This window comes from Hylobates moloch, unplaced genomic scaffold (assembly GCF_009828535.3).
Source record: "Hylobates moloch isolate HMO894 unplaced genomic scaffold, HMol_V3 SCAFFOLD_5, whole genome shotgun sequence".
Classification (NCBI taxonomy): domain Eukaryota; kingdom Metazoa; phylum Chordata; class Mammalia; order Primates; family Hylobatidae; genus Hylobates; species Hylobates moloch.
Genome location: NW_026652280.1, coordinates 140,265,206 through 140,286,230, shown reverse-complemented (window position 1 = coordinate 140,286,230; position 21,025 = coordinate 140,265,206). Strand labels below are relative to the sequence as shown.

At 38.9% G+C, this 21,025-nt stretch overlaps 1 protein-coding gene across 1 annotated transcript in view; it reads right to left on the bottom strand.

Annotated features, from left to right (window-relative positions):
• Window positions 1-21,025, bottom strand: part of COL24A1 (collagen type XXIV alpha 1 chain) — a 404,873-nt gene that overhangs the window by 349,300 nt on the left and 34,548 nt on the right. Inside the window, exons 5-6 of the mRNA XM_058439743.1 lie at window positions 19,201-19,254; window positions 16,155-16,208 (exon numbers count right to left, since the gene is read on the bottom strand). Of these exons, the coding sequence (XP_058295726.1) occupies window positions 16,155-16,208; window positions 19,201-19,254 (108 nt within the window). The remainder of the gene's footprint in view (window positions 1-16,154; window positions 16,209-19,200; window positions 19,255-21,025) is intronic.

Here is a 21,025-nt window from a genome sequence, read left to right as displayed (position 1 = left end):
TGAGCTTTAGGACCAAATTCTCTATGGATTATAAAGGTATTAGTAGTCAGTACTAAAATTAACAGGACTAATTATTATTAAAATCACTTTTACAATTGTTGCCATCTTGGAAAGCAGATAACACAACTTTTGAGTGAATTATTAATGAAGCAGCAAAACTTTAATAGAGAATAATTTAGAATCTAAAAATTCAGAGTATGAATGAACTAAATTGTGAGAATATCACAAAGGAAACACTAAATGGCATGACCTTGAGGTAGCAACATTTGGATATTCTTGACTTTGACATTACTAATAACCACATAAGCTTCATAATCTCAATTACACTCTCCAACCAACACTTCCTATCTTTAGCTCACTCTTCATAGGCCTCCACAACTTTAACATTTATTTGATTCACTGAAGCTGCTAATATGTGGATCCTACCACATTTTCATTGGTTCATCCCCCTTATGGCCTCACTTTCCTCCTCAGCCTAAATACAAGGGTCTAACATAGTCACTCCATTGCATACATAAATGACCCTACTTCCCCTTTCTCTCTCTGTCTTATAAGCTTACCTGGCAATTCTTAAATCTAAATTCTACCTATTCTGCACCTGCCTAACAGCTGAATGTGACTAAGAGAAAAAATTCATGTTGACAAACTTCACTTTAAATTCATAACTTCTTTCATTGTTTGGTCTTTTATTTAATGTGTCCAGTAATTGCCTTAGTCAATTCACATTCCCATTTTTATAGATGATTATTTCATAACTCCTTCTCTTTCTTTCCTCTTAGCTGGTGATCTTGTTTTTAATTTTTATAAGTTCTCAGAACCAAATCCACTACCTCAAAACCTAACTCTGTTCTAAAATACTCTGCCTTCTCTCATTAAACAGCCAAATCCACCATTCTTTCACCAGGCCATCATTGACGCACTGTTGTCCCTGCATTATTTTAACTTTTACTTCTCTTCAGGATAATTTCTATATATCCAGGATAATTTCCATTACAGTAAACATACTTTAAGTTTTGTCATCTTAAAAACAGCTTTCCTTGAGCCCACATGTCTCCTTTCTGTTCCTTATGCTATTCCCTTTTAGAGTGAAACTCCTAAGTTGTTTCTGTTAGCTAGGAGACCTCCTCTCCTTTTGTTCTCTCTCAGACCTACTCTACACAGACTTTTTTGTCCCTACCACTATCCTACTTCACTTATCATTCTTTCTCAATCTTGTTGTTATTGTATTGTTGTTGTTGTTCTCCTTCTTCTTTTTTCTTTCTTCGTCTTCTCCTTTTTCTCCTTCTCCTCCTCCTTCTTCTTCTCCTCATCCCCCTCCTCCTCCCTCCTCCTCCTCCCTCCACCTCCCTCCTCCTCCTACCTCCTCCTCCTCCCTCGTCCTTCTCCTTCTTCTTCTTCTTCTTTTTCTTATTCTTATTCTTATTCCTCCTCCTCCTCCTTCCCTTTTCCTCCTTCTCCTCCTCCTTCTTCTTCCTCTTCCTCTTCCTATTTATTAAACTCTGGAGTATCCCCTATAAGGCTTAGTCTTTGGACATTATCTGCATTCATCCATAGATGATCTCATGAACTCTATATCTTTAAATTCCACATATACACTGATGACTGTAAACTGTATTTCTAGCTATGGCATGTCCCCTGAACTCCAGATCCATATCCTATTTTTAAATCTCCACTTGAATGTTAAATGGTCATCTCAGTTGAATATGTCCAAGAAAGAGCTCTTGGAAATTCTGGTCCAGATAGTGACAGAGTAGCATGTATGGGATGAATCCTCCTGTAGATAATGATTACAAAGTCAGGATAAGATACATAAAACAAAATTATGTGAGTATACAGGAGAGCAACGAAAAACAGGATACACTGGAGGGGATTCAACCCTTGAAAGGGAGACCCATACTTTGTGTAATACATATTTATACAGCTTGTCTCCTGAGGATACTCCCCAGCCTGCATGGAGTGACTAGAATTAAAGCAGAAATAGACCTTTTGCCAACAGTGTCAGAGGTCAGAGTAAGGGGCTACCAGAATGACTGTAAATTGGGGAAGAAAATTAAAGGAAAAAGAAGAAAGGAAGGAAAGAGAAGGAAGAGAAAGAAAGGAAAGGGGAGGGGAGCAGAGGAGAGGAAAGGAAAGGAGAGGAAGAAAAGAAAGGAGCTTCCCTCAAATGCTGGATATAGATTTTTCAATCCTTGGCTGACACTAACATGTGCGTATATGAGGTAGACTCCAAAGAGCTCAAAAGAAGCAGGTGGAAGGCTGAAAGAATTGAACATAAATATCAGTTGCTGGTCACCACAGGGGAAACAGTTGGGGGGTTTAGCCACATCCTTTTAGAAAAACATGGTAAATACTTTGGTAAACACCTTTGCATTGACATTCAGGAAGGGCCATGCTTTAGAAGTAAATATGACATCCTTGGACTGAGACTCACACCAAGAGCAAAACTGAAACAAATCTGTCCTTTAAAAAGTTATCAAGCCCATAAGTTTAAGGTGACTCTTTTGGTAAAAAGTTACCAAACCTTTAAGTTTAAGGTGATGAACCAGTTATTTAACTATCTACAGAACAAAAATGAACAGTCTTCAAAGGGTTTCAAAGGACATAATCTAACATAATGTAACATAATCTAACATCTCTTCAACGTATCATCCACAATATCCAGTATATACAAAATCTTCTAGACATACAAAAAAAGGGGGAGGGGAGAATCTGACCTGAGGTTAACACCACCATTAACCACCATAATCTAATTGACATTTATATAACACCACACCAAATAACTGCAAAATACACTGTCTTTTGAAGTATATGTAGAATGTTGACAAAAATAGGTCACACGCTGGGCCATAAAATGCCTTGGTAAATTTTAAAAGGTTAAATTCCACCAGTATGTGCTCTCTGATCAAAATGGAACTAAATTAGAAAAATAATAAAGAAAACAACATGCTTCTAAATAAGCAGGTCAAAAAAGAAATTATATATTTCTGAGTGATAATGAAAATGCAACATATCAAATTTTGTGAGATGCAGTTAAATCAGTTTTTAAAGGAAACTTTATAACTTTAAATATTAGAAGAAAGGTTTATAATCAGTAGTTTAGCTTTCCACCTTAAGCTAGAAAATGAAGAACAAATTACATATAAAATAAGTAGAAGGAAGAAAATAATAAAGAGTTGAAATCAATGAAATATAATGTAGTCCACAGAGAAAATTAACAAAGCCAAATGTTGACTCTTTAAAACGATTAATGAAAAGTTGTTATTTCCTACCAGGTGAAACCAAAACAAAACATACAAGGAAAACCCTGCAAACATGTTCTTTCTCATTATAGCAGATAGGAGCTCCCATAATAGCAGCTTTTCAACTGCTCAAGCCTTAGAATGATCTTTGGCTCTTCTCTTTCACACTATATATGTAATCTATCAGCAAATCATGTTGACTGTAATTCAAAATGTATCTAGATTTTGACCACTTCTCACCATCTCAACTGCTAATACCTTTATCCATGCCATCATCACAAATGGCATGGACTAGGGAAGACTAGCAGAGTAGACTCAACTGGTATCCCTGTTTCCACCTGTCTCCAACCCCAAACTATTCTCCACATGACAGCCAGAAGTATGCTAGAATATAACTGGATGATGTTATTTGCCTGCTTAGAACTCTTAAATGAATATTCAACACAATCAGAATAAAATCCAACCAAAATCTTTACCAATAGAATTGGCTACTATTACCTCTCTGATCATATTCCTGACACTTAACCTCATTCAGCTATTCTTCAAAGATTGAATCAAGGCCTTTGGATTTAGTAAACTGTTGTTTTTCAATGTTTTCATCAGGAATCCAAAGTAGTGATTTTTAATTCTAGAATTCTTTATTTAGTAGCTCTTTCTATAAAAAGAAACTTCCATTTATCAACTTTTTTGTTATCCTGAAGTTCATTTCCGTAAGGAAGGGAGGCAATTTTTAAAAGTTTGCTTCTTTCCTTTTATTTTTCTTCTATTTACCATTTTTTTAAATAATGATATGGTATAATAAAATATATATATTTGGTTTTTGTCCCCAGTTCCTGGCATAGAGCTCCTAAACTCCTTGAAATTTCCTGAGTGATGGGGTGTCTTTTGTTAGTCATAACAAGCCCCTTCTGCCACACCGGAGTTTATGCTAATAAGATGACACAGGCTGGGATCCCTAAATAGCTTTCAGCATTGGGGTCTGGTCACCACAAAGACACACAAATGATTAGAGAATGGGAACTTTCAACCCTACTTTCCCCTACCCCCTCTGCCAGGGAGGGGAGAGAGGGGCTGGAAATTGGGTTATAAAAACTCTTGAACAAGATTTGAAGAGCTTCTGTTGGTGAACACATTGATTTCCTGGGAAGGTGGTATGGCGGGATAGAGCATAAAATCTCCACACTCCCCATCCCCAATTCTTTGCCTTATGTCTCCCTTTCATTAGGCTGTTCCTGAGCTGTATCCTTTACAGTAAATGGGTAAAAGTAAGTAAAGTGTTTTCCTGAGTTCTGTAAACCATTTTAGTAAAACATTGAATCTGAGAGGATGCGTCATGGGAACCCCTGAGCTTGTAGTTTGCCCAAGCAGAAGTGTGCATCGTGGTCTGGGCATCTCATTTTTGGCTGGCATCTGAAGTGTGGGAAGTCTTGTAGGACTCAGTCTTAAAAACTGTGGAGGTGATGCTAACTCTGGTAAGCTGTTGTCAGAACTGAATTGAATTGTTGGATATCCAACTGGTGTCACAGGATCTGAGGATCTTACAGATATAATTACCTAGCATCATCAAAAGATGATCAATGACTTTGCTGAAGTTGTGTATCAGCTTAAGGAGCTTTGGGTCCAAGACTATGGGGTTTTCTAGGTATAGAATCATATTGTCTGCAAACAAGGATAGTTTGACTTCCTCTCTTCCTATTTGGGTGGCCTTTATTTCTTTCTCTTGCCTATTTTGCCCTGGCCAGGACTTCCAATACTATGTTGAATAGAAGTGGTGAGAGAGGGCATCCTTCTTATGCTGGTTTTCAAGGGTAATGCTTCCAGCTTTTGCCCATCCAGTATAATGTTGGCTGTGCATCTGTCATATATGGTTCTTATTATTTTGAGGTATGTTTCTTCAATGCCAGGTTTATTGACAGTTTTTAACATGAAGGGGTGTTGAATTTTATCAGAAGCCTTTTCTGCATCTCTTGAGATAATCATGTGGTTTTTGTCTTTAGTTCTGTTTATGTGATGAATCACATTTGATTTGCATATGCTGAAACAACCTTGCATGGCAGAGATAAACTCTGCTTGATCATAGTGGATAAGCTTTCCGATGTGCTGCTGGATTCAGTTTGCCAGTATTTTGTTGAGAATTTTTGCATCAATGTTCATCAAGGATGTCAGCATACAGTTTTCTTTTCTTGTACCTCTGCCAGGTTTTAGTATCAGGATGATGCTGGCCTCATTTAATGAGTTAGAAAGGAGTCCCTCCTCCTCAAATTTTTGGAATAGTTTCAGTAGGAATGGTACCAGCTCTTTTTTGTACATCTAGTAGAATTTGACTATGAATCTATCTGGTCCTGGGCTTTTTTTTCAGTTGGTAGGCCATTTATTACTGATTCAATTTTGGTGCTCATTTTTTGGTCTGTTCAGGAACGCAATTTCTTCTGGGTTCATTCTTGGGAAGGTGTGTGTGTCCAGGAACTTACCATTTCTTCTAAATTTTCCAGTTTTTGTGCATAGAGGTGTTTATAATATTCTCTGATGGTTACTTGTATTTCTGTGAGGTCAGTGGTAATATCCCCTTTGTTGTTTCTAATTGTGTTTATATGAATCTTTTTTCTTTTTTATTAGTCTAGCTAGCAGTCTATTTATTTTACTAATTTTTTAAAAAAAAAACTGTTCTAGGATTTGTTGATCTTTGAATGATTTCGCATGTCTCAGTCTCCTTCAGTTCAGCTCTGATTTTGGTTATTTCTTGTCTTCTGCTAAATTTGAGGTTAGTTTTCTCTTGGTTATCCAATTCTTTTAGTTGTGATGTTAGGTTGTTAAATTGAGGTATTTCTTTTTGATATGGGTGTTTAGTGCAATAAATTTCCCCTTAATACTGTCTTAGCTGTGTCCTAGAGATTCTGATATTTGTACCTTTGCTCTCATTAGTTTCAAAGAACTTCTTGACTCCTGCCTTAATTTCATTATTTACCCAAAAGCTGTGCAGGAGCAGGTTATTTAATTTCAATGTAATTGTATGGCTTTGGGCAATTTTCTTAGCCTTGATTTCTAATTTTATTTTGCTGTAGTCCAAGAGAGTGGTTGGTATCAATTCAATTCTTTTGCATTTGCTGAGGATTGTTTTATATCTGATTGTTAGGTCATTGTTAGAGTATGTGCCATGTGGTGATGAGAAGAATGTATATTCTGTTGTTTTGGGTGGTGAGTTCTGTAGATGTCCATCAGGTCCATTTGATCCAGTGCTGAGTTCAGGGCCTGAATATCTTTGTTAATTTGCTGCTTCAATGATGTGTCTAATACTGTCAGTGGGGTATTAAAGTATCCCACTATTATTGCATGGGAATATAAATCTTTTTGAATGTCTCTAAGAACTTGCTTTATGAATCTGGTTGCTCCTGTGTTGGGATGCATATATATTTAGAATAGTTGGGTCTTCTTGTTGAATTGAACCTTTTACCATTATATAATGCCCTTCTTTGTCTTTTTTGGTATTTGCTGGCTTAAAGTCTGTTTTGTCCAAAATTAGGATTGTAACCCATGCTTTTTTTCTGTTTTCCATTTGCTTGATAGATTTTTCTTTATCTCTTTATTTTGAGCCTATGTGTGTTACTGCATGTAAAATGAATCTCTTAAAGACAGCCTACCATTGAGTTCTGGTTCTTTAGCCTGCCACTCAGTTCCTTTTCATTGAGGCATTTAGCCTGTTTACATTCAAGATTAGTATTGATATGTGTGGATTTGATACTGTCTTCATGATGTTAGCTGGTTTTTATGCAGACTTGTTTGTGTAGTTGTTTTCAAGTGTCACTGGCCTGTGTATATAAGTGTGTTTTTGTAGTGGCTGGTAACGGCCCTTCCTTTCCATATTTAGTGTTTCCTTCAGGAGCTCTTGTAAGGTAGGTCTGATGGTAATTAACTCCCTCAGCATTTGCTTGTCTGAAAAGGATCTTATTTTTCCTTTGCTTACAAAGCTTAGTTTGGCTGGATATGAAATTCTTGGTTGGAATTCCTTTTCTTTAAGAATGTTGAATATTGGCCCCCAGCCTCTTCTGGCATGTATGGTTTCTGCTGAAAGGTCTGCTGTTAGTCTGATAGGTTTCCCTTTCTGGGTGACCTGACCTTTCTCTCTAACTGTCTTTAACATTTTTCCTTTCATTTCAACCTTGGAGAATCTGACGATTATGTGTCTTGGGGATGATCTTCTTGTGAAGTATCTTATTTACCCAAAAGCTGTGCAGGAGCAGGCTATTTAATTTCAATGTAATTGTATGGTTTTGGGCAATTTTCTTAGCCTTGATTTCTAATTTTATTTTGCTGTAGTCCAAGAGAGTGGTTGGTATCAATTCAATTCTTTTGCATTTGCTGAGGATTGTTTTATATCTGATTGTTAGGTCATTGTTAAGAGTATGTGCCATGTGGTGATGAGAAGGGTTCTCTGTATTTCCTAAATTTGAATGTTGGCCTCTCTAGCTAGGTTAGGGAAATTCTTATGGATGATATCCTGAAATATGTTTTTCAAGTTGTTTCCATTCTCCCTATCTCTTTCAGCAACACCAATGAGTCATAGATTTGGTCTCTTTACATAATCCCATATTTCTCAGGGGTTTCGTTCATTCCTTTGCATTCTTTTTTCTCATCCTTGTCTGACTCTGACTGTCTTATTTCCGAAAGCCAATCTTCAAGCTCTGAGATCTTTCTTCAGCTTGTTCTGTTTTAACACATGTGATTGTATTATGAAATTCTTATGTGTTTTTTTCAGCTCTATCAGATCAGTTACATTCTTTTCTATACTGGCTGTTTTGCCTGTCAGCTCCTGTATCGTTTCATTGTGATTCTTAGCTTCCTTGGATTGGGTTTCAGCTTACTGCTGCATCTCAATGATCTTTGTTCCTGTTCATATTCTGAATTCTATTTCTGTCATTTCAGCCATCTCAACCCAGTTCAGAACCCTTGCTGCAGGGCTAATGCAGTCATTTGGAGGAAAGAAGGCACTCTGGCTTTTTAAGTTGTCAGAGTTCTTGTACTGGTTCTTTCTCATCTTTGTGGGCTGATGTTATTTCAGTCTTTGAAATCACTGTCCTTTGAATGGTTTATTCGTCTTTTATCCTATTTAATGAACTTGAGGGTTGTATTGTGGTATAAGGCTGGCTCAGTCAACTGGCCTCATTTCTGGCAGATTTTAAGGGGCCAAGGCTCAACTTACAACTCCTGGACTACATGCTCTAACACTGAGGGACTAATATTGGGCCTTGACTTTGTTCTCTGGCCTTTCAAGGTTAGGAACCCACTGCAATGGGAGGAGCTAAGTTCCTGGACCATTGATCACAGCATTCCAATGGGTAGTGCCAGCCAAAGTGTTTCATAGGGTGGTAGCAGTGAGATCTGTCCTTGTTTGCACATGCCAGCAGCAGTGGCAAAGTGGCAGGATGCTGGTGGGTGCTGAGGTACCAGCCTCCATGCAGGTATTTACAGCAGTGGCAGAGGTAGCATGACTCAGGAAGGTGGGGGTCACACTGGTGGTGGTGTTAGCACAGGGGCGAGGCACTGGCAGGTTCAGGACTGTGTGTGCCCTCTGTACATGTTCACACAGGTGGAGGTGGCTGCTCAGGGTGGGAGAGGGTCCACTGTCCTTCATGCCTAGTTTCACTCCAGTGGCAGTGTTGGCACAGGGGTGGGGTGCTGGCAGGGGCAGGGCTGGAAGGCTCTGTACCTACCAGGGCTCCAACTGCAATGGCGGTATGGCAGAGGGAGGGGAGGTGGAGTGCACACACCCCAGCAGCAGTGCCATGGCAGGGTTCACACGCAAAACCGGTGGAACAAGGAAGGCAAGATCTGCCTGCACACACATGCGTTGGCAAAGCAATACAGGGAGCGGCCATGGAGCCTGGGGATGCTGCAGTGAGGGAAGGAACAGGTCAGCTGTTGCATGTCCAGAGGGCCGCTCTGCTGGTCAGGCACAGTCCAACAGTGCAGGAGTTATGATGCAGGCCCCCAGGGCCCCAGCCTGGCTGCATCTGTTTGCAGTCCAGCATTGGGTGCCCTGGGAAAGGCCAGCAGATCAAGGAAAGCTCAGATTAGACTGGCCCCATGTAATAGGGAAGACCACCCTGCAGAGTTTACATCTGGGCTAAAGTTCCCCTAGGGGAACAGTCTCCTATGGGAGCAAGTGCAGCCTAGGGGGATTGGCATTCCTGGCCATGCTCCACCACATACGCTCCTGCAAAAAACCTTTTGGACTCCACACTGGCTGGAGTGCTGCCCCTACTACTTATCTAAGCCGCTCTTCCTGCCAATCAAGTGGCTGTGGTGGTTGAGGGGTCTCCTCCTGCTGGGATTCCAGAGGCCTATGATGAAAGCGGGTTGCTCCTTGCCAGTTCAACTCACCTGTTCCCCAGGAGTCGTTGGGGTCCATGAATGAGTCCTGATGTGAAGTAGCCCCTGTGCAGAGTTCCCAGCTTCCTCCCTCTTCGGCCCAGCTTCTGTGTCTTCCCTCTGTCCACTCTCAGTGCCCTTTCTCTACAGATCTGTTAGGAGTGTGCCAGTCATCCCAATCTTCAGTGGCAGCTGTTCCACCTGGCTGTGTCTAGTCAGTCATCTTGCCCAGCTCCCATATCATTTTTTATATTTTCATAATGTTGGACTTACTATTTTTTATGGCAATCTGACCCACTACAAAATTCTTATTGTGGGTAAGCATCTATACTTAAGATATTTATTTAATTCATATGGAAGGAAAAATCGTACTTCTAGTTCAGATAAATACACGATGGAGACATAGGAGAAGACAGTCATAACCAGGGATAGAACATAGCACTAAGATACTACTCTTTGGTGTTCAATACTTAATATATATACTAATATATTAAATATTACTAATGAAACATTGTTACTGTGGGTTATTAAGGCTAGATGTTTTCATTTAACTGGATTAAATTTGAAGGAACTATTGGCCCTGACTAAATTAATATAAGACATGAATGTTTGTAGGAAGGTTTTAGGCTTCCTCCAAGAAGCCTTTTTTTTGAAAAGAACTATCTTGACCACACATTACCTGGACTGGAATTGTAAGCACATGGTAGGCTGAAGATATAGACTCTATGTGCATTCATTACTCATGTTCAAAGATCTATAGCATAATTTTACGTGTTTAATTAATAGCAATGAACATTTCCATCACGCTGCAAATAAATAGAAATACAGTTCATTTAATAGATAAATATGAAAAATAATAGACCCAGGTGGCATTTGATAACAAGAAAAAAACCATTCTCTCTGGCAAACAGGAAATGGAATTTACTTTCTTATTTTTTTTAAGAAGAACATTATTTCTACCATCAGTCTCCTGATTTCAGCCAATAATTTCAGCTAACGATCCCCATGGTCTTTCTCTATTTTAAATCATGTTAGTTTTACATGCCGAGAAAAATTGCTGCACATCCACTAAATTTGTGTGTGGCACTTTATAATTCTATTGTTTAACAATTTAACAACACAGTCCTCAGGGATTAGGAATCAGTTTCACTCTTCATAGAATTTCTATATTACTATCATTATCCACAGGATAACCTGGAACCTTGGAATATAGCTACTTTGTTACTATTACTAAATAAATTCATAAAGTCTTTAAGTTAGGTAACCCCACCACTATCCTGCCTTCTTAAGGTGGTATTTTATAAAAGAATTCCTAATTGTGTTGGGAGAGACGACCTAGTGTAAGAAAAAGACTAAGACATTTCCAATTTTGTCTCCCCCTCTACCACTTACAAACAGTGTCACCTTGGTTAAGTGCTTACTGCTCTCAAGTGTTCTCTTCTGTGCAAACCAGAAGGTAATAAAGCCTGCTCTCGTAGTACTTATGATTGGGATAAAACTAAAGAGATGTCATACATAAAATAAGTGGCAGATATTAGATAAAAGAGGATTATAAAGTATAAAGTTTGAATGTTCTATTAATTCTGATTATTCTAGAAATGCATGTTAAGTACCTAAGAAAATGGGTTTCACAAAATCAAACACTACAAGCTTTATATGATACATTTGTGACACAGTGGTAATTAATTAATTTATTTATTTATTTTTAGATGGAGTCTGCTCTGTCGCCCAGGCTGGAGTGCAGTGGCACGATCTTGGCTTACTGCAAGCTCCGCCTCCTGGGTTCATGCCATTCTCCTGCCTCAGCCTCCCGAGTAGCTGAGACTACAGGCGCCCGCCACCATGCCCAGCTAATTTTTTTGTATTTTTAGTAGAGACGGGGTTTCACTGTGTTAGCCAGGATGGTCTCGATCTCCTGACCTCGTGATCTACCCACCTCAGCCTCCCAAAGTGGTAATTTTTAATACTTGTCACAAATCTACTGTCTTCCACAAATATGTGCAGTTAAATCATGGTCAGTTTTGGCTAGTTTGGACACAGTTATCAAATTCTCAAAATAAATATGAATTAAAGACTACTGTTCAGGTTTATATGACTAAATCCCCAATAGGCCTAAGTTTTTGCAAAATAAATGTAAGTTTTTAAACCCCTCATATGTGGGTTCATAAAATATCTTATTGGTGAATAGTTATAGTCAAAATTAAGTCCATCCTACTAAATTTAATATTAAAGAAGACTCTTGAGATTACATTTTCTTCTCTGCTAGGTCATTTTACCACAGACATATATTAATACTAAACAGTATTTAAAAACACTGTTTTTAATATTTTTAAAATTTATTTTTGATACATATTTTCTGGGTACATGTGATAAATAATTTGATACATTCTTATAATCAAATCAGGGTAATTGGGCTGGATCTCTATTACAATGTGTTTAATCTTGGAACAGAGATAATTTTAGTTTGATATGAAGTTCTTCATTTTCTCAAATATTTTCTTCTAAATATTTATACACATTGTAATAAGTCAATGAAATAAAATACTTTCCACCATCTCTAGCTTTATCTCTCCTCACCCTATTTTCCACATTTTTTTCTTTGTATTTGCTTCTATTCTGAAACAGCAACAGTGCTTATTAAGAAAGGACTCTCGGGCTGGTCGCGGTGGCTCATACCTGTACTCCCAGCACTTTGGGAGGTCGAGGCAGGCGGATCACCTAAGGTCAGGAAGTCGAGACCAGCCTGACGAAAATGAAGAAACCCCATCTCTACTTAAAAAAAATTTTTTTTTTTTTTTACATTAGCCAGGCATGGTGGCACATGCGTGTAACCCCAGCTACTCAGGGGGCTGCGGCAGGAGAATCGCTTGAACCCAGGAAGTGGAGGTTGCAGTGAGCAGAGATCGCACCATTGTACTCCAGCCTGGGCAACAAGAGCAAAATTCTGCCTCAAAAAAAAAAAAAAAGGATTCTCTAAAGGTAGCGTAAACTGGTACTTGCCACTGCAGATTGAGAGTTAAATTACAAGAGCCTAACTGTTCGCTACTGGCTGAAGTATTAGGCTGGTGCAAAAGTAATTGTGGTTTCTACGTTTTTAATGGGCAAAAACCGGAACTACTTTTGCACCAACCTAGAAGGGGGAGAAGAATAAAAGCCATGTGGAAATTCTGTCTCCCTGGGTCTTGTGGAGAGGAGGCAATTAGCAGGAAATAAACCCACTATAAATTCAGCACTGTGGAGAAATATAATCTGAGCCCTTACAGCTACTTTAACCTTACTAGACTAATTATAAATTCCCCAAATGAAGCTCGAAGGGCTATGAAACCACAAACTCAAAAACCAATTCCTATTTCTTTAGAAGCCATCTATCTTCTCCCCTATTACTTATCCAGACTTGATTTTAAAGAGTCGTTTTTCCTCTCTGAGGCACTTCTATTGAACTTAAAAAAATTTTCAACACAGGTGAGAAATTTTAGGAAATTTAATTTGAATTATCCTTGTTATATGCTATTATTACCTATTAATAATAATGATACCAATTATGGCATTGTAGCACCATGTTAAGAGCTTTACTCACATTAATGTATTTAGCCATCACTATAGCACTATGAGCAGGTAGCATGATTCTCCCCATTTTACAGAAAAGGAAAGAAGCTTAATGAGCCTGAGCAAGCAATTTGCTTGTAGCCATTCAAATTGAAAGAGTTAAGACTTGAACCGACATCTGTCAGACTCCAAAACTTCTATTCTCAACCCCAATCTATATGATTTCATGTTTACTTCTGAATGTGATCACTGATAAGCAGAGGGATGAGACCCTCAAAGATTCATGAAGTTACTGGCAACCAAGATCCTAATACTTATCTAATCTGTTTCCCAACCTCTGTCATCACTCATATGCACACTGTTTTCTTTTCTTCTCTTCTTAATGCAATAGACTGAATGTTTTCCCTTCAAAATTTATATGTTGAAACCTAATCCTCAGTGTAATGATAGGTGGGGCTCGTATAAATGGGATTAGTGCCCTTATAAAAGAGACCCCAGAGACATAGCTAGTTCCTTCCATTGTGTGATGACACATTGAGAAGTCTCTGCCTATGAACCAGAAAGCAAGCCCTCAGTAGATACTAAATCTTCTGGTGCTCTAATCTTGGACTTCCCAGGCTCCAGAACTGTGTGAACTGTGAGAAATAAATTTCTGTTGCTTATAAACTACTCAGTTTATGGTATTTTGTTACAGCAGCCTGAAAAAACTAAGAAAATATATATTGGGAATGGGAATATTTTATTTTATATATTTTAAGGGAATTGGAATATTTTATTTTAAATATATTTAATAAAAATATATACACAATGGAAATGGGGAAATGGGAATATTTCATTTTAGTGGGAAAGTATGGGAATGGAGCTATCATTAAATATTTTATATTTATATTTAGTGATATCTCCATTCCCATACCTTCAAGGTAATCAACCTGTGTACCTGTATTCTTCCATACGTTTTCCTATGTTCTTACTATTTATCGCACTATTATCTATCATATTGAGAGGTGACAACATGCTAGCAGCCCTCACTTGCTCTTGGCGCCTCCTTGGCCTCAGCGTCCACTCTGGCCGTGCTTGAGGAGCCCTTCAGCCTGCCGCTGCACTGTGGAAGGCCGTCTCTGGGCTGGCCCAGGAGGGAGCCAGCTCCCTCTGCTTGCGGGGAGGTGTGGAGAGAGAGGCGCAGGCAGGAACTGGGGCTGCGTGCGGCGCTCGCGTGCGAGCGGGAGTTCCAGGTGGGCACAGGCTTGGCAGGCCCCACACTCCGAGCGGCCCGGGGCAGTGAGGGGTGAGGGGCTTAGCACCCAGGCCAGCAGCTACGGAGGATGCGCTGGGTCCCGCAGCACTGCCGGCCCGCCCTCGCTGCGCTCGAATTCTCGCGGGGCCTCAGCCGCCTCCCCCGACACCATGGGCTTCCGCAGCCGGACCCCCGACACCATGGGCTTCCGCGCAGCCCAAGCCTCCCCAGTGGGGGCGCCACCTCCTGCTCCGTGGTGCCTCCTCCCATCAACTGCCCAAGGGCTGAGGAGTGCGGGCAGGTGGCGTGGGACTGGCAGGCAGCTCCGCCCACTGCCCCTGCATGACAGCCACTAGGCGAAGCCAGCTGGGCTCCTGAGTCCGGCGGGGACTTGGAGAACTTTATGTCTAGCTAGAGGATTGTACATGTCAATCAGCACTCTGTGTCTAGCTCGGAGTTTGTGGATGCACCAGTCAGCACTCTGTATCTAGCTAATCTGGTGGAGACTTGGAGAACTTTTGTGTCTAGCTAGAGGATTGTAAATGCACCAATCAGCACTCTGTGTCTAGCTAACGGTTTGTAAATGCACCAATCAGTGCTCTGTGTCTAGCTAATCTAGTGGGGACTTGGAGAACTTTTATGTCTAGCTAGAGGATTGTAAATGCACCAATCAGCACTCTGTGTCTAGCTCAAGGTTTGTAAACACACCAATCAGCACCCTGTCAAAACGGAGTGATCAGCACTCTGTAAAATGGACCAATCAGCAGGATGTGGGTGGGGTCAGATAAGGGAATAAAAGCAGGCTGCCCAAGCCCACAGCGGCAACTGGTTGGCGTCCCCTTCCACACTGTGGAAGCTTTGTTCTTTCGCTCTTTGCAATAAATCTTTCTTCTGCCCACTCTTTGGGTCTGCACTGCTTTTATGAGCTGTAACACCGTGAAAGTCTGCAGCTTCACTCCTGAGGCCAGCGAGACCACGAACCCATCGGGAGGAATAAACAACTCCGGATGGGAGGAATGAACAACTCCAGATGCACCACCTTAAGAGCTGTAACACTAACCATGAACGTCTGCAGCTTCACTCCTGAAGCGAGCAAGACCAGGAACCCACCAGAAGGAAGAAACTGCGAACACGTCCGAACATCAGAAGGAACAACTCTGGACACACTATCTTTTAAGAACTGTAACACTCACCGCGAGGGTCCGCGGCTTCATTCTTGAAGTCAGTGAGACCAAGAACCCACCAATTCCGGACACAATATGACTATCATACAACTATGTACACTCATATATATAGATTTTCAGGTTAGTTGTTTTCATAAACATTTGATCATTCTTTAAACATCCTCAGTTTTTTTTCAGGTAAAAATAACTAGGGAAGTGTGGAGCAGGTAAATAATATTTTATTTCCTTGGTGTTTATTTACAAATTAAAATGACCTTAATTTAAGGTAAATTACTCAAATCATAATCTTATATTTCAGAGGTTTCCATACATTGCCATCATATTTTTGACAATAATGATTTTGGAATACTAAGCAGGCCTATACCTGATTTTACTACTAAGAATATAAATCAAAGTATGGTGGGCTTTCAGAGGAACCTAGCTCTCTGCCAGGCTAAGACAGTCATGTTGAAGAATCATGCTCTGGAGGTGACAGAGATCCTTGATGTATCAAGACTTGCCTTAAATGTTAGGGATCTTCTTTTTAATGTCAGGAAAATCATGTGATACTCATTAGCTTAAGTTGCCTGATTGGTAGTCACTTACCTTTGGACCAGGTAATCCAGGTAACCCAGGATTTCCATGTGGCCCTGGTATGCCCTGCAAGTAATGAAAAAAGTCATCATTCTTGGAACATATTGGAATGTAACAAAGTACAATTGCTTACTTCCCTCTCAACATGTATGATCCCTTTCTGCACTTGAGTTTTTGCTTATGTTATTATGTATGCCTTAAAGACCTAATTCCTTTAGCTTATGCCCTATACCTACCCAAATTTTTCTTCAGATCTCAACTCATTTTTAAATCCTAGTCACAAGAACATGAAGCAATATCTCTCTTCTACTAACTTCCATAGAAATTTCTTCATGTAAAATTCATTTACCAATTAATTGTATATTGCCTCGGGACATTTCTTATACTGTTCTGATCTGTGACTTAAATACTTTATTGCTGTTCTAACTGCCTTATGACATGTTCTATTTAGCCCCAGGATTATAAATTCTTTGAAAAGAGACTCTTAAAAATATTACTAGTGTAGCACTTAACACATTGAATGGTTACACTCAATATTTAGCAATTTGATTTTGTATCACTGATAAATTATATAATCTGAATTCAAAAATTGATTCTATTTTCTGAGTACCTACTATGTGCTAGGAACTGTGTTGATGTTTTGTGTTTCTCATTACTAATCCTTATAACAATCCTGCAAGGTTATTATTTTTACTCCCATTTAAAAATCAGGAAACTTAAGCTCATACAACCAGTAAGTAGAGGAACAGATCGTCCTCTCCAAGAAAGCCTTCCATGTCTCCAGGTTCCCTATACTTACTTCAATTTTGTGCCCTACTTCTGTGCTCCTCAGCCATACCTCCCTCTTAACACATAACATATAGTTAATAATTATTTGTCTTTTTAATTCTGAATTAATAGAGCAGAATACTTCAGGAAGACAGAGGTGTCAGCAATGCAAATATTGAAAATACGTCTAGCAAGATGAAAACTAAAGAACAAAGATTAAATTTTGGCTAGGTGTGGTGGCTCACACCTGTCATTCTAGCACTTTGAGAGGCCAAGGTGGGAGCATCACTTGAGCTCAGGAGTTTGAGACCAGCCAGAGCAACACAGCAAGACCTCATTACTACCAAAAATCAAAAAAATTTGCCAGGCATAGTGGCCCACACCTGTAGTCCTAGCTAATCAGAAAGCTGAGGTGAGAAGATGGCTTGAGCCCTGGAGATCAAGGCTACAGTGAACTATGATACCCATCACTGCACTCCAGCCTGGGTGACAGAGTGAGAACCTGTCTCACAAAAAAAAAAAAAAAAAAAGAAAGAAAGAAAAAAAAATGGTTAGATGTTATGACTTATGTCATTGGTAACCTTCAAAAAGTACATTTTAATAAAGTAGAGGGAAAACATTTATGGGGATTAATGAATAAGTTGCTGATGTAAAAGTAAGGACAATGGAATATAAATTATTATTTCACAAAGCTCAGTAGTGCAAGCAACAGTGAGCCAAAACAATAGCTTTAGGAAAAATTAATATCAATGAAAGTTTGGGATTTATAAAAGAGGGATAACTTGTTGGTTGTTGCCAAATAATATAAAATTTAGGGAAAGAAAAAATGTGAAGTTGCAACTTTTAAGTTAGATAAGGTGAAATTAGGAACACAAGTAAAATAATTAGCCTTGAGCAAAACACTCTTTCTTCGTTAAGGGAATGAAAATTGGACAAATAAATGGAAGATAAAAAGTAAATTAGGGAAGATAAAAGTAAAAAAGTAAACTGCCATATTATGAGAACAGATGGAGATTCTGAAGCTGAAGTTCATGCTGTTGAGAGTACAACCTTAGCAGTGGATAGGGAATAGAATTAGTAGGAAAATTGGCCCAGTTTCTCAGAAAAATCGGATCCAAATTCTCACAGAGAGGTAGGAGGATGGGAATGGTTCATGCGCTAGAGGAGAACAAGCAAGGCTTAGAAGGGGCTATGGGAGAAACGTGATAGATCACCAACTACAGAGATTTTTTTTTTTTTTTTTTTTTTTTGAGACGGAGTCTCGCTCTGTCGCCCAGGCTGGAGTGCGGTGGCGCAATCTCGGCTCACTGCAAGCTCCGCCTCCCGGGTTCACGCCATTCTCCTGCCTCAGCCTCTCCGAGTAGCTGGGACTACAGGCGCCCGCCACCACGCCCGGCTAATTTTTTTGTATTTTTAGTAGAGACGGGGTTTCACCGTGGTCGCGATCTCCTGACCTCATGGTCCACCCCCCTCGGCCTCCCAAAGTGCTGGGATTACAAGCGTGAGCCACCGCGCCTGGCCCAGAAAATTTTTTTTAATGCAAAATGGCTAGAGCCCAATGAGAATACATCTTAGGCCTCAAACGGACAAGAGTTTGATGTGACTATGGACAACTTAAAGTAATATTTTAGAGTAATTTTTCTTTATAATATTTGTATGTTAAATAAAAATCAGAATAAAAATAGATTATATAAAAGGTATTTGCATTTGTCATACAATTCTTTTTCTAGCTCATTGAACAAAGATGTTTTGTAGTAAAATATCCACACTTTTTTTAGGTTTGAAAGAAACTAATTTTAACATAGCAGTAAGTCTTTTGTTGGGCCTGTGTAATGTGAAAAACTACTGCTGATCTTTAATGCAGCTTTTTTCCTCAGGGCAGTTATTTTCTAGTCAATAGCTTCAGAATTTTCCACTATGTAATCCAGGAATGTACTATTTTAAGGCAGCCCACCCCTCTTCATTTCCCCAAACAAATGAATCTCACCTTAGATATTGCGATCACTTTATAAGTAAGAATAATGTTACAAGTAGCACCAGAACATTCACTAATTTACAAATTTGATCTTTGTTGGACACGTTCACAGAGAATGCTTTGGCTGTGTGTTTACATTCAAAATAAACTAGGCTGCATGTGTTCTTAAGCTTCTCTTGAATTGGCTAAGGTAGGACTAAGTTTGAAGATCCAGGCAAGTTTCCAAAGGAAGTACATACTGTACAATACTAGAAAAAACATGTTAGAAAGTTACAAATTCTCACTGCCAGCAAGAAATGTAGCCCATCTACTTACCCGTGGACCTCTCTTCCCTGACGGACCTGGGATACCTGCTGGACCAGGTGGACCCTTGGAAAACAAATGTCAAGACATTAGGCATGATAGTAGACACATTTTTTTCTTACGAGTCTGAATAAGATTTCCACCCAAAGACAACTCTTTTTCAGTCTCCAGTTCCCAGCTGGTGATGATTTTTAAGTAACACGAACCCCCTTACCCTAATCGGCAGGGGTGAGTTGAAACTCAAGTGTCCCCTTTAATCTGGCCAGAAATGGCAGCAGGAAGTCTATGACTTATGGTTACAGCCACCGTATCTGGTTTTTAAAGGGACCACAACTAGTAGTTTTGTGGGTAATTTTTTTACCTAAATTTACTTTTACTACGGAAGAAGGAACTCAATTTAGGGTTTGGAGACCAACAACTACAAGTTTTTTTCAAACACAATTCAAAGATTTGCTTTGAAAAATGAAAACACTGGCCATTTTATATTCTTTTAAAGGAATTATACCAAGGATCTGTGTAATGTGTTAAACTGTTATAATGAAATCCTTCTTGTATATCCATTAATAAATCTGACTTATACCAATTGCAGCACACCAGGAAGTCACTAATAGAGTTAAATGATTTATAAAACAAAGTATGAAAGCAAAAACTGATCAATTGTTAAAGTGTTCTGAGTTATTTAAATGTAATTTTTAAATATATCAAATAAGAAATAGGACACTACTTCTTTACTTCTCCATATAATGTTTTATGTTGTCTTCTTTACTTACTTTAACAATCAACTGTGGAAGAATAAATGCCCATTTGTGATATGGTTGAATACATATTCATTCATTCATCTGTTCATTCATTCAATTGTTACTGAGTACTCTGCAATATGGCATTGTTCTTGGTGTCTATAGAGCATACACATATTCCATTTAACAAATATTCATTCATTATTGCAGTAAAAATAGTCCACGCTTTCAAATTAGACACATCGGGGTTAAAACACTAGCCTCACCAGTAACAAGCACTGTGACCTAATATGCTTTTTCTTCATTGTAAAATGTTTATATATCTATGCTGATTGCACATGAAATAAAGAGATGAATCCAGGTTAAATCATATGTACTTGCCAATATGTGACAGTTTTTTAACCTACAATTTCATAACTTCATACAGTTTAATCTGCAGCATGGCCAGGTACACCTAAAATGTACATCGAGTTTCAAAGAAGGAGAGGGAAAATGGATTGATGGGAAAGGATCATTCCAATTCAAAAACACAAGAGGGAAATGAGTAAATTATGTTGGAAAAAAAAAACAGTTATTTTGCATATTTCTCATCTCACATTTTTTGATATTAACTAGTCCTTGAAACTTTCTTTTTTATTAGAGTCATTTGCAGTTTTCTGATATTCATTATATATTTCGGACTGTCCATGTTTTTCCTTTAGTTGCATTTTCTCTTCTCTTACCCCCTAAATTTATAAAACTTTTCATGTATTTCCTAATATTGAGAGAGAAATGCTATTTCTATTCAGCCCCTGAGGGCATTCTCCTTACTCAGCTGTTCAAATATTTTAGCAGCCATTATCATATCACTAGCTTCTATCAAATCTTGATTTTTACTCATTGTCAAGAAAAATTGACTTTCTTTTCAAGTTAATTCTGGTCCTGTTGCTATAATCAAAAAGTTAGCAGCTGTTGATTTGAATTTATGTCCCCAAAAATAAGAGCCAGTAGGAGAAATCACAACTAAAATGAAAAAGAAAATGGAAAATTTTCTTTAAAAATGTCTAGTTTGGTTTAGTGTCCTGTCTCACTGCTTGTGACAAAAGAAAACACTATTCCAT